Source organism: Ctenocephalides felis, unplaced genomic scaffold (genome assembly GCF_003426905.1).
Source record: "Ctenocephalides felis isolate EL2017-DRISC unplaced genomic scaffold, ASM342690v1 CF-g0.4_SCAFFOLD_00629, whole genome shotgun sequence".
Classification (NCBI taxonomy): domain Eukaryota; kingdom Metazoa; phylum Arthropoda; class Insecta; order Siphonaptera; family Pulicidae; genus Ctenocephalides; species Ctenocephalides felis.
Window position 1 is genome coordinate 1 of NW_020536783.1, and position 13,111 is coordinate 13,111.

Here is a 13,111-nt window from a genome sequence, read left to right on the forward strand (position 1 = left end):
TTGGTGGGAATCGTGCTGATTAGTTTTTGGTAAAGATCGGCCGGGCCGTTTTCTGTAATAACGTTTTTTAAAAAAAAAATTTCGACGATTTTTATGATTTTTTTTTTGACGGTAGATACCATAGTTTTCTAGGTCATACTAAATATTACGGCCCTACGACAACTCGTTTAGCTTTAAAAATTCGTCAAAGTTTGCAAAAATTGGTATAGTTTTTTTGACATTTGTCAAAATTAGACTTTTGATCGACGTTTCTCAAAAGCGCCTGAACCGATTTCAGAAATTTAAAAGCCATTTGATGTATTTCGGTGAGGACTATCGTTTGTCAGTTTTGTGCGACGATCTGCCAAGCCGTTTCTTTGTAATTTAAAAAAAAGTGTTAAACTTTTGGTCCACATTTAAGCTCATCCTACCGAACCGATTTTAAAAAATCAAAAACTGTTCGAAAGATATTAGTTGGGAATGATACTGATCAGTTTTAGGTGAAAATCTACCGAGCCGTTTTCCTGTAATTGACTGTTGAAAAAAAAAATTAAGCCGATTTTATGGAATTTTTTTAGCGATATATACCATGGTCTTATAGAACTTACTGAAATATTACGGCCTTACGACAAATCGTTTGATTTTAAAAATTCATCAAAGTTTGAGAAAATGAGTAGCTCTTTTGACATTGTCAAATTAAAAATAGACTATTTACTTGGTATAATGATAGAGTACTTGGTCTTGAACATAATAAACCATTAAAGTCCTGAAAACTGGTTCAATTATAAAAATTATTGATTTTTGAAAATTTGCGTTTAGAAAATACTCCGAGTCAAAGTGTTCGTTCGTTTTCAATTAGGTGTAATAAATCCACTCGGAATACTTTTAATGACTCATAAATTAATTTATTTTTTATTGATTAAGTCGATTATTTAAATATATCGGGAAGTTCATGTAACTTGCCTCAAGGCTAAATACCAAACCAACTAGTTTTCATTATTTTTTTATATTTATCAATTTCACATGATTTGCTAAAATTGCGATTTTATAATTTCGTGTATTTTGTCAAACTTTTTATCTTTTTATACCAACAACAAATTAATCATGAATCAACGAAGTTCAGTTTGGTGGTATCGAAAAAACATCGGTTGATATCGCTGAATGCAATTTTTGCAAGAAACAACTGAAGTGCTGTGGAGGAAGTACTAGCTCAATTCGAAAACATTTAAGATTATTCATAGTATTTTCGATAACGAGAAAAACTCTTCCGAAACTTCAACTTCTAGAAAGCGTCAAAGGTAAATAATTTATCAGGTTTTAATATTTAATCAATATTCACTTACTAATAATTTTTATTTAATTGAATCTTTTTGGGGCAATCAAGTGCACAATCAAGCATAAAAGTTTTATAAAATATAATTTGGAACACAATAAAATTAATATCAGTACGTAATTAACATGTAGTGATATGAAAAACAATATTTTTGCTTAACATATATTCAGACACAGTGCCAATTACAACGACTTTTTGCATAGATTTTTTGTAATATGTGTTAGTTTTCAATCCTTGACAGAAATAATACATTTTTCACAAATGGTTTTGAAACTCATAGTTGGTATGACTATAATTCTACCAAATATTGCAGAAGTTGCATTAGTTATCCAACACTAACATATTTTTGAATCAGTCTTGTGCCAGACATCGTAGAGTGCACATCGTTCAATAACAAGTGTATTTACAATCCGAGTTATGCAATCGAGGGCCCACGGTCAGGCCTTAAATATCAAAAAGTGGCACACACCTTCGGTTACTTCCGAAAAATTATACCTACTTGGAAGGTAAAAGGCATGTAGCTACTGTGCCAGTAAAATTGAGTCGTCCTGAGGAGGATGACCACAAGGCTTATCTCGATCAACATTTTTGTGTCTCCACAATAAGAGATCATTGGAGACACTTGCATCCATTCTCGGGCCAGAACAAGCGTGCTTTTTGTCGCAGGAGCATAAATCCCGGGTGCCAATAGGTTTGACAGCGGCAAATAAGCAAGCCCCGCTCTTGATACATGTTGATTACAGAATTTCATTGCCTGATCATGATTGGGTCGTTGGTTCGAGGCATAAATTGGGCCAGCGTATATGCTGGGTGCATCATAAAAAAATGATATGGGCCGTCCTAAAGCAGTCTCATATTCAGGGCCAACATACACAGCAATCAGAAGTGGAAAACACTCCTCTTCGACAGCTTCCACTCATGCTGTAGACTTGGAATTATGCGAGATGAACAAGGACACATGAAAGCAGTGGTTTTCATATCAGCTAATCGCGGGCCCTAGGAAAATACGAGGTATCCCAAAGTTATTGCCTATGGCATACACCTAACATACCATAATACTTTGTCAAGAACGAGCTTGATGCAATATTCGTCGTTACAAATGCACCTGGCAGAAGCGCATTGAACCGCTTTGAGAGATGAATGGCGCCTTTAAGCCGCCAATTATCTGGTCTAGTACTTCTTCATGATCACTTCGGTACAGACTTAGATGAGCAAGGAAAATTCGGGCTGTTCTTTCATCCAATATTGCAGTCATCTAAGGGCCTACATATTTCGAAGCCTCAAGACCATGATGGCAAGTCGTTTGCTAAATTTCTTATGGGTAGGTCTCTTAGAATCACTCCAGCGCATGATGGATTTTCTAAATTGCCTTATGATTTATATTGCCCTAGTCTGCAGAAGGACCGTAAACAACTTTTGAAAAGGACATGTCAGATATGTGGATTGTACTTTTGTACGAAGAAGAAAGTTAAGGAGCATATTAGCACATGTCACAAACAAACTATTAATCCCATACTTAGTAGTACAGAGATACGCAAGATTTGCCCTTCACGTATCCTCACTAAGCGATCCATAGGTACATCGAAAGAGGTTCTTTGTGTTGTGAATAAACATAATAACTCCGAGTGGCTTGAAGAAATTGATGTTGATCTTCAAAAAAGTACATTACAACTGACTTGCAAAACATTTGTCCAGTTGATAGTATTAAAGAAGGTCATACTAATCCATGGTCAGAGGATAGTGTACAATTATATATCATGTAATATATACATATACATATATACCATGGTCAGAGGATAGTGTACAATAAATATATCATGTAATATATGCATATACAGGTGTATAAATTTCAAACCGCCTTTACTGATGGTCATATTAATTCATATATAGATAACTGTAGTAGTCTGTCAGTTTTTTCTTATTGTTTTGTATCTGTTCATAATAAAAAAAATACCCACTGTATCAATATTCGTACCAGAACATAGCTTTTGATCATTTTGAAAATGTCGAATTCAGCGCCAGAAAATGTGGTTTTGCGTTTTTTCCTTCTTTCATTTGAAAAAAAGTGCTGCTGAAAGTCATCGTTTGTTGGTGGAAGCTTACGGTGACCATGCTCTGTCCGAAACACAGTGCAAGGAGTGAGTTGAGAAACGAAGAACGTGGAAGACCACCAAAAAAGTTTGAAGATGCCAAACTGCAAGCATTGCTTGATGACGATGACAGTCAAACTCAAAAACAACTTGCAGTACAATTCAATGTGACACAAGCGTGCATTTCCTTACGTTCAAAAGCCATGAGCAAGATTCAAAAGTGTGGAAAATGGGTGCCACATGACAACAAGAAAACCGAAAAACTACTTGTGAAATTCTTCTCGAAAGCACGAAAGAAAGAGCTTTTTTCATCGAATCGTGACATCGACTGCGAGGCCAAATCGCTTTGGAAAGAAGACAATGCTCTGTGTTTAGTGGGATCAGGAGGGTGTGATTTATTATGAGCTTCTAAAACCAGGCGAAACTGTTAATACCCAACGTTATCGACCGCAAATAATGAATTTGAATGATGCATTGCTTGAAAAGCGACCAGCATGGGTCATCAGACACAAAAAAATTTTTCAACATGATAACGCCCCAGCACACAAATCAAAACCGATCAGAGACCGGTTCACTGGGCACGCACTCCACTGGGATGTCTTACCCCACCCGCTCTACTCACCAGACTTGGCGCCTCTGACTTCCACTTGTTTGCTTCCATCGAACACGCGCTTGCTGAACAGCACTTCGGTTCTTACGAAGAAGTGGAAAAATGGCTCGGTGAATGGTTTGCTTCAAAAAACAAACGCTTCTACTGGCAAGGCATAAACAATTTGGCGGAAAGATGTCAAAAATGTGTGGCGAACGATGGTAAATACTTTCAATGAAATAAATTGTACCATTTTCTTACAATAAACGCGTTTTTTCAACTTAAAAGAGGGCGGTTTGATATTTATACACCTATATATTGTAGTGGTATCCACCGCTTTGTAATAATTATAAATAATATTTTAAATTACTATATAACAGTTAAATATGAACGACGCAGTTAGTGTTGCTCATAGTTACATTGTAAGCTTGCAGTAGCCTTGCAAGTGTTGATAAAATTCCTTTTGAAACCACAAACTGAGCCTTTACTATTAAGTCAAGCGTAGTTTCTAACTCACATATAACGAATCCGAACAAGTTTGAACACACATTCTAGAAAAAGATTGCGTCATACCGATAAGGAGTATTTAAGGTTCTGGATGATGCAATAACCAGTCAGTATGAGTCAGTATAGTCAAGATCAGTATGGGTTAAGATCAATATAGTTCAGTCGTGATCAAGTTATAATAAAGTTCAGTTATTATGAGTAATATTAAGTGATCAATGGAATTATATTTAAGTTTAGTGTTCAAGTTATATGTAAAGTGTACAAGAATCATGAAATAAACGTAAACATCAAAAGTCTTCATCTGTTTTACTGATTCGCTTTCACAGTTTGGTATCAGTTTGATACTTAGCAGCAGGAAGAACCTACATTTTGTTGGCTCCGTCGCTGGATGGGGCACAACAATATGTATAGTAAATAATAATTTTACTTTTACAATTAATAGACTAATTTATTAAATGATAATTTTACAAACGTTTCGAGACTAGGTTTGTCTCATCATCGGTGTGTTATAATTTAAAATCTAAAATATGAAAACCTAAATTAGCATTATGTGTTATCCGTTACAAGTCATTGATTATACTGCCCCACCACAAAAGGGTGTTGTTTGTTCATATATCTAAAGTAATATCTATCTTCCACTCAGAACACATTTGTTATATATATATATATATATATATATATATATATATATATATGTATATATGTATATATATATATGTATATATATATATGTGTGTGTGTGTGTGCTAATAAAATCGTTTTTCACATTTTTATTGTTTGTTATTATTTTTATGCCAATCGAAAATAATCAGCAACTCTTCTTTCTAGATATTTTTATCATTGTACTTAGATTTAGAATAACATAACATTATACTTCTCTACCAATTTAGGGGGGGGGGGTAATTTCAAATATCAACAAGTAACACCAAGGGCGAGGGGGGTCCAAAAAACCTTGAAAATGGCTCACGTGATTGGGCGCCCCCTAATTGATGTGTGTGCAGAAGTCATACAGGAAACTATCTTAACGAATGTGCGGGAAGCCAGATATTTTTCAATTTTGTTTGACGAAACTACGGATATATCACATTTCTCACAGCTGAGCCTCTCATTACGTCATTTTCATAATGGTATGATTAAGCAACATTTTGTGACTTTTTGCGACACATTTGATGCTTTTAAATCTGAAAACAATAATTTGACATAGGGTGACATAGAACCTAGATTGACAGGTAAAATATTAGCAAAAATTCTTCAAAACTTGTGTACCAAATACAATTTAGATTTATCTTGGTGTGTGGGTATTGGAACTGACAGCTGCTCGGTCATGGCATCAAACACAAAAGGTGCAGTGAAGAAGTTAATGAAAATTGCGATCCATACTAAACGTTGCCCATGCAACAATCATATTCTCAATAATGCACTAGCAAAATCTAGTTTCCTGCCACAATCCATCTGGCATAATGAAAAAAGTTGTGGCATTTTCCAATGCATCTGCTAAGCAATTTTTAAGTAAGAACTTGGGGCTGTCATGCAAGGTATTTGTAAAACACGCTCGGTAGAAAGTTTCAAGGAGACAACTTAATTAAAATTTTTAGCGCTCTGGAGAAGATTTCCGCTTGGTAAGACAATAAAACTGCCAATAACGCACATTGCTTGCTGCAAACATTACGCAGTTCTGACTTTATTATATCCTCCATCTGCTTAAGTGATGTATTAGGTGGTTGTATAATTTATTATTGTCACAAATTCATTAATGTATGCACTGCAGTCACAGTAACTTACTTTTTATTTTTCAGGTACTACTGTATCTTTAAGCAGAACTCTGCAATCGATTTGAAAAAAGCTACAGATGCTTTTAATGATACACTCAGTGTTTTAAGAAATAAAAGAGAAATTTTGGACGTAATCTTCCAATAGGTGTTTGAAGAGGTTACAGAAGTTGCTGTCAGTTAGATATAGAAATTAAATGTTCGAGACTAGTATCAAAACAGATACATAGAGCCTGGTCAAGATTTGACCTGGGCTTTTCTATTTAACCGGGGACCCTTTGGGGTAGGCGATACAATGTTATGAGTATAAATACCTGTAATTTATAATAATTAAGGGGACTAGCAAATGTAATGAAAGAAGAAGTTTGTAGAGTGAAGTTCAATATATATCATAATCTAAATAGTGGTTTTGTTCACATATTTATGGTGATGGAATATTTATAATTTACAGTCCGCTTATATCTAATTAATCATAATGATCCTTACCATAATTGGTCCATTTCGAGCCGCATTTTAGATCAAAATTGGTCGCATTAAACCGAATTTTAGATCATAAATGGTCGATCTGATCCTAATATAAAAACTACAAAGTGAAATAATATACTGTAAATTATGATTTTGATCTGGTGCTACGTTGAGTCGTGTAGTAGTTTGTTATGTAAGTCATCACGGATTTGTGTCAATCGGTCAGTTCGAGAACCCGACTGTAGCAAATTGCTAGCCAATATAGCATTTCTACTCTTCAAGATCTCAAAGGACGCAATTAATACAAAAACTTAATTACAAATCTCAGGTAAGGCGTTTAGCTGAGAATAATGATTCGAGCACTAACAATAGCACCGCCAACTGTGCTAGCAGATTTTACATTAGTGAAAGTGTTGAAGAGGTGCAATCCATGGATAATTGCAATTATCATCACATTGCATGTGGAGACTCCCAAGATAAAAGCGCTTCTGCTAGTATTGACAAAGATGAAGTGCTTTGTATTCCGCTTCCACATGTTTCTGACTATTTTAATAATGAAGGAGAAGATGATATTCCAGAATTACCTTTGAAGCGCGAGCTAGGAAATCTGTTTCAAAGAAACAACATTACGATGCAGTGTATGACACAACTGCTGGGTATTCTAAGACGCCATGGGCACAAAGATGAATTATCGGCCAATGCTCGCACGTTATTGGGCCCTCCAAAATATGCCACCGATGGTATAAAATTAATTAAGGCTGGTTCATACATTAATTTTGGGGTAGAAAAACGTATTCCACATTCCATTGACAAAGTTAGATTCCACAAAAGGTTGAACCATTCCTGGTAGGGATGGATCATGGAAATGGTAAACCAGACGATGCAAACATTTTCCTTAAGCCTTTTGTGGAAGAAATGAAAGTGTTACAACAACATGGCTTAATTTGTCTCAATAGAAATTGTCATGTTTATATATCAAAAATAATCTGTGATAGTCCTGCACGTGCGTTCATTACAAAGACAACTAGGCATGCGGGTTATGAAAGCTGCTCCAAATGTATTCAAAGAGAAGAGTTTTCACCCCATGTCATTTTAAATAACACATTTTCAGATCTTGGAACAGATAACTCTTTTCGCATGAGGACAAACCCAGGGCATCACACAGGTGACTCCGTTTTGGAGGAACTAAATATCGGAATGGTATCTCAAATAGCACTCGACTATATGCATATTGTCTGCCTATGTGTCACCAAGAGACTTTTAAGCCTCTGGGTAAAAGGAACGAGAGACGTCAAATTAGATGACAAAACCAGGGATACAGTGAGCAAGTATTTACTAACATTTAAAGCTCACATTCCAGCAGAATTTTCGAGATTACCCAGTGCGCTTAAATGTTATTCAACTTAGTTTGGGGATCAGGATCTTGTAATCCTGAAACCTGTATTGAGAAAAATGATGTAGCTGGAAATATTCTCATTAAATTTGTAAATGAATACCCCAAACTATATGGAGCTGGCAGATTAACGTACAAAACCCATAACCTAATACATATTGCAAATGATGTTTTGGCCTTCAAATGTAGTTTGGACGGGTTCAGTTGTTTTCCCTTTGAAAACTATTTTAAAAGTATTCAAGGGAAGCTCCAGAACTCGCCTAAACCTCTTCAGCAACTGGTTAACAGATTGGCTGAAGAGAAGTTGCTGGAAACCACCATGGGCGCAAATGACCAGCTTTACCCAAGAATACGGAAGGACAAATCTCATAAAAAATACTATTCAAAGATTTTTTAATAACCAATCGATTGCCAAACAATTTATGTATAGTTTCAGATCATAAATTATCGCTAATTCAGTATATTTATGATCTCAATAGAATTGTTTGTTCAGTAATTACAGATAACAAGCTATTATTTATAATTCCATGCGATTCTAGAGATTTTGATATATGCTTATATGATTTAAATGCTAATAAAGGCAATAAATTTACGATCCCCGTTAAGAAATATAAAAAAAGTCTTAATTTACCCTATTTTATTAATGACTTTTTTGTTTCTATGCCGATAATACATTCTAATAATTAATAATATATATCATGTGGAATTATAAATAATGACTTGATATCTATAATTACTAAGCAAAATTCAATATCATAAATTATTTCTAATTCTATATATTTATGATCTGAACAGAATTGACCTCAGAATCAATCTGAACAGATTGATCAGAACATGAAATGACATTTCACTTTTTTTCATGTCAACATTTATTTGAATTTATAAACATTGATTTTTATTTAGATTTAAAACTATAAAAAGTGATTTTGAATATAGCATTTCATCTAATTTGGATATAAATGTTGGATATATTTATATATGTATATGTTTTTGAATTATATTTTTTGATCTGTCAATTTTTTTTTCAAAAATCATAAATCTTCTTTTCTCGAATTGACATTTGTCATTTTAGTGTTTTGTTTTTTTTTAGTCATTTTCTGTCAAAATCATTAGTCTTCTTGTTATGCACATTATTATATTGTTGTTATACCATGATTATATATTATATTACTTTATTATTGTTATATTATTCTCATTTTAATTTGATATTACTTCTTAGATTTGAGACAATTGATTATTGTAAGTAAAATTTTGTTACTTCATTCATAATAATACGTGATGCTTGCATCCCGGGGGAACATAGACAAAATTATTCATTTTTACACTTTTAAAAAACCGCGCGTCAGCGTTATATATGTTGGTAACTTGTCAGGCAATCACAATGTTCGCGTTTGACATAACCTGTCGCAACTTATGTATAGACTTTATAAAATACCTCCGCTTTCATTACAATCAGCCAAAAAAGAAACATCATTGAATATATATATATATTAATAAGTCTTCCAGTGTTTTACTCTACAAAATAGAATGACATAGAAAATATAAGCCAAATGTTGGTTCATTAGAAATGAGAACAGTGAAGGCTATGTGGATTGTCATCAAAAATGACATGAATATTAATTTTGGCACTATATTTACTGAAAGGCAATATTGAAAATCGTTGGAGAGTACTTCAACGAATTATAAAAAATATGTTGACAGTCAAGCTACTGGTACGAATAATGATGTAAATATATAAAATAATTTTATACATATTAACAATTATGTCTAATAGCGCAAGGAAATGTCAATTTTCAGTATGAAGGAGAGTTTGATGAAATATATGGCAATAGCACAATATGAATCCAATCTGCATACTGGAAACAAGTGATGTACATGAAATGGAAAACAATGCAGAAGCGCGGGATGATAGTGCATATGAATTTCGATAACATATTGCAACCTCAAGAAGAAGGCAGCGCCGTAGAAGGCAAACAATATTAGAGAAAATAAGAGAAGACAGATTGAAGTTCCAAGTACGAATTATACAAATTGAAGAAGCAAAATTGGAAATTCTAAAACGAAAGTATGGAATGCTTTAAATAAAATAATATTCATAAATTTTCATTAAATATAATAAATAAATCATTATATAATATAAAGGCCTGATTTTAACTTATTAATTCATTTGTATTAATGAAATATTTGTATTAATTTTTTAAACCAATAATAATTTCAGAGATTGTAGCCGAAACTATTTATAATGATATTCGAGTGTCGGATGCTCAAGCGGGTGATTACATCAGAGAACGGCTTCGTCATGCACAGAGCAGGTACACTAGGAATAAAGAGAAGGACAGAAGACAGGTTTTTAAAGTAAATTAGGTTTATTGAATTATTTAGTTAGGTTTTTATTGTATTATTTTGTTAGGTTAGGTTTATTGTATACTTGTAATTGTAAGTTAAATTTTCAATTATATTAAATATATTACATAACATATGTCGGTGAAATGCTTAGTTTTTTTTATCTTTTGTGAATATAAATATTATTTTAACCTTAATTGCATTTTTAATTCATTGAATATTCATATTTTCAGATTATTCATTGAAAAAAAAAACGATCCATTTTCAACCCATATGCCAAACTTTAACCTGGGATCGGACGATCCTCAACAGCTTTGCCAAATTTTAACATATAATCGAACTTTTTTCAATGTATGTGCTGTGAGAGATGTTTAATTCAATTTGAAAAATCTTGTGCTTTACCTTTGTTAACAGTAAACGAGAAGATTTAGTTCCAATCCATGATCAGATAAACTCTTGAATTAACAAGTAAGATTTAAAAAAAAGTTGCAGAGAATTTGCTAAGAAAGGCGACAAACTGTGTGCCCAAAATGTTCAATAAAAAATATGAAAATAAAACCTTTTCATTGAAATTCCGAAGCCTCATGGTGTTCAATGACTTGATATATGCAATTTGTCTACAAAAAATTGTGAAATTTCTTATAAAACATCTGAGCCAAAAGCGAAAGTAGATAAAATTGAACAAGAGTGATGATGCGCGTGTATGAGAAAGTGGTATTTTTAACATAAAAATCCTTAACATAAAAAAATTCTAATAAAGTCATGATACAGATCATTACATAAAAATCATACTAGGATTAAATTTGAATCTAAAATTAGGAAAAACAAACACAAAAATATATATCGAATCAGAAAACATCAGCCAAGTATTTTCGTTTGTAATACATATTACAAACTGTGCAGTATCTTGTAAAGACAAAAATAAATCTTGTGACATCAAATAAAGCAGTAAATAACAAAAACATAAAAGTCAATTTATAAGATAATATACCTTGTTTTACTTACTACCATTTGAGCGAAAACATGTACTATTATATTTATGTAAATATAATTTGTATATTTATTTGCATGTATTGGTTTGTATTTGTGCGATTGTAGTTTTCCAATTAAAAACATTGGTCAAAAATAAAGAGAATACTATTACATATTACGCGTTTCATAATGTATTGTCTATTGAATATTTAAAATTAGTTAAATGTAGTATATTGCATTAGTATATAGTAAATAATTATTCTCCAAGAACTCTTTAATGTTTGCAGCATCAATTAAAATCGATTTCAAATATCACAGAGTGGGTACGAATCGATTTTATTGAATCATACTTTTTTTTTATATAAAATCCATGATGCATGACATGTCTCGATTTCCTTCATATATTTAACAAATTTGGTGATATATATTATAGAAATCATTTTGTGAAGCTTGGAAGAGAACTTGAACTTGATCAGGTAAGATCAGATAAGCCCAAAGATTGCCATAATCACAATTGAATTAAACAAATCAATATCCGCAACGTTGAATAATTGCTGTAAGTATTGAAATATTTTCGTTCGTCAATAAATTATACCATTTGACAGTTAAAAATTTTTTTTGAACAATCCATACAGTTTAGTAGATCGCGTACAGGAATTCAAGATCCCTCATAATTTTTCCTTCGTTAGTTTTGATGTTATTAATCTTTTCAGCAACATTCCACATAAATTAGTTATTAGCGCCATTAGAAGTAGATGGTCGCAAATTGTATAAATACACTTCACTACCTTTCGAAACATTTATTTCTGGAATAAATTTACTACTGAAGGCCTCATATTTCCAATTCAATAATAAATTTTATACTATGATAAGAGGATGTCCTATGGGAATTTCTTTAAGTCCCGTTTTAACAGACTTAGTGCTACAAGATTTAGAGAATAGAGTGTTTAATTCTACAAATTGCAAACCACTACTATGCTTTCGATATGTCGATGACACTCTTTTATTAATTAACAAAAATGATATAGAGAATATTTTTCAAAAATTTAATAATTATAATTCTCATTTACGATTTACAAAAGGATTAGAAAAAGATAACTTTATACATTTTCTTGATGTTCAGCTCATTAACGACGATGGTTTTGGCATTACCAATTGTCTCAGGAAAGACAGCTGCTCAGACTCAATGTAAAGATATCCACAGTTCTCAGTTTAGTAGACTATGCAATTCTTTTATCTAACCCAAAATTTCACTATCACGATATCAAATTAGTCATTTACACATTACTCATGGATAGTGTCCCTTACAAAATAGTTAATCCAATAATTAAAATAGAATTAAATTTTTATTAGACAAACAAATAATAATCACACATTGCCCAAATAACTTGTCTGTATCTTAAAATAAATGTTTTGTGAATTTTCCATATATAGACAAAGATTTACACCTTTTATCCAAAAGACTTTTTAATAATCACAATATTAACATATCCGTGTCACCCTTACTACAACTGTAAGACATATACACAAACATTAAGGACAATATACCTACCAAAAAAAGAAAAGATGTTTACAAAATAAAGTGTTTGCAAACATAGTCCAGTCATTTGGTGCAAAAAAAAGGCTGTTGCCGGTACAGTACTCCGGGAATTCTGAAAATTGGTAATCAAA

General features: G+C 32.5%; 1 protein-coding gene across 1 annotated transcript; it reads left to right on the forward strand.

The window, feature by feature from the left end:
• The first annotated feature begins 7,584 nt into the window (after nt 1-7,584).
• LOC113366790 lies at nt 7,585-8,139 on the forward strand. The gene has a single exon (XM_026608448.1). It carries the CDS (start codon nt 7,585-7,587, stop codon nt 8,137-8,139), a length of 555 nt encoding a protein of 184 aa, XP_026464233.1.
• Nucleotides 8,140-13,111: the final 4,972 nt, after the last annotated feature.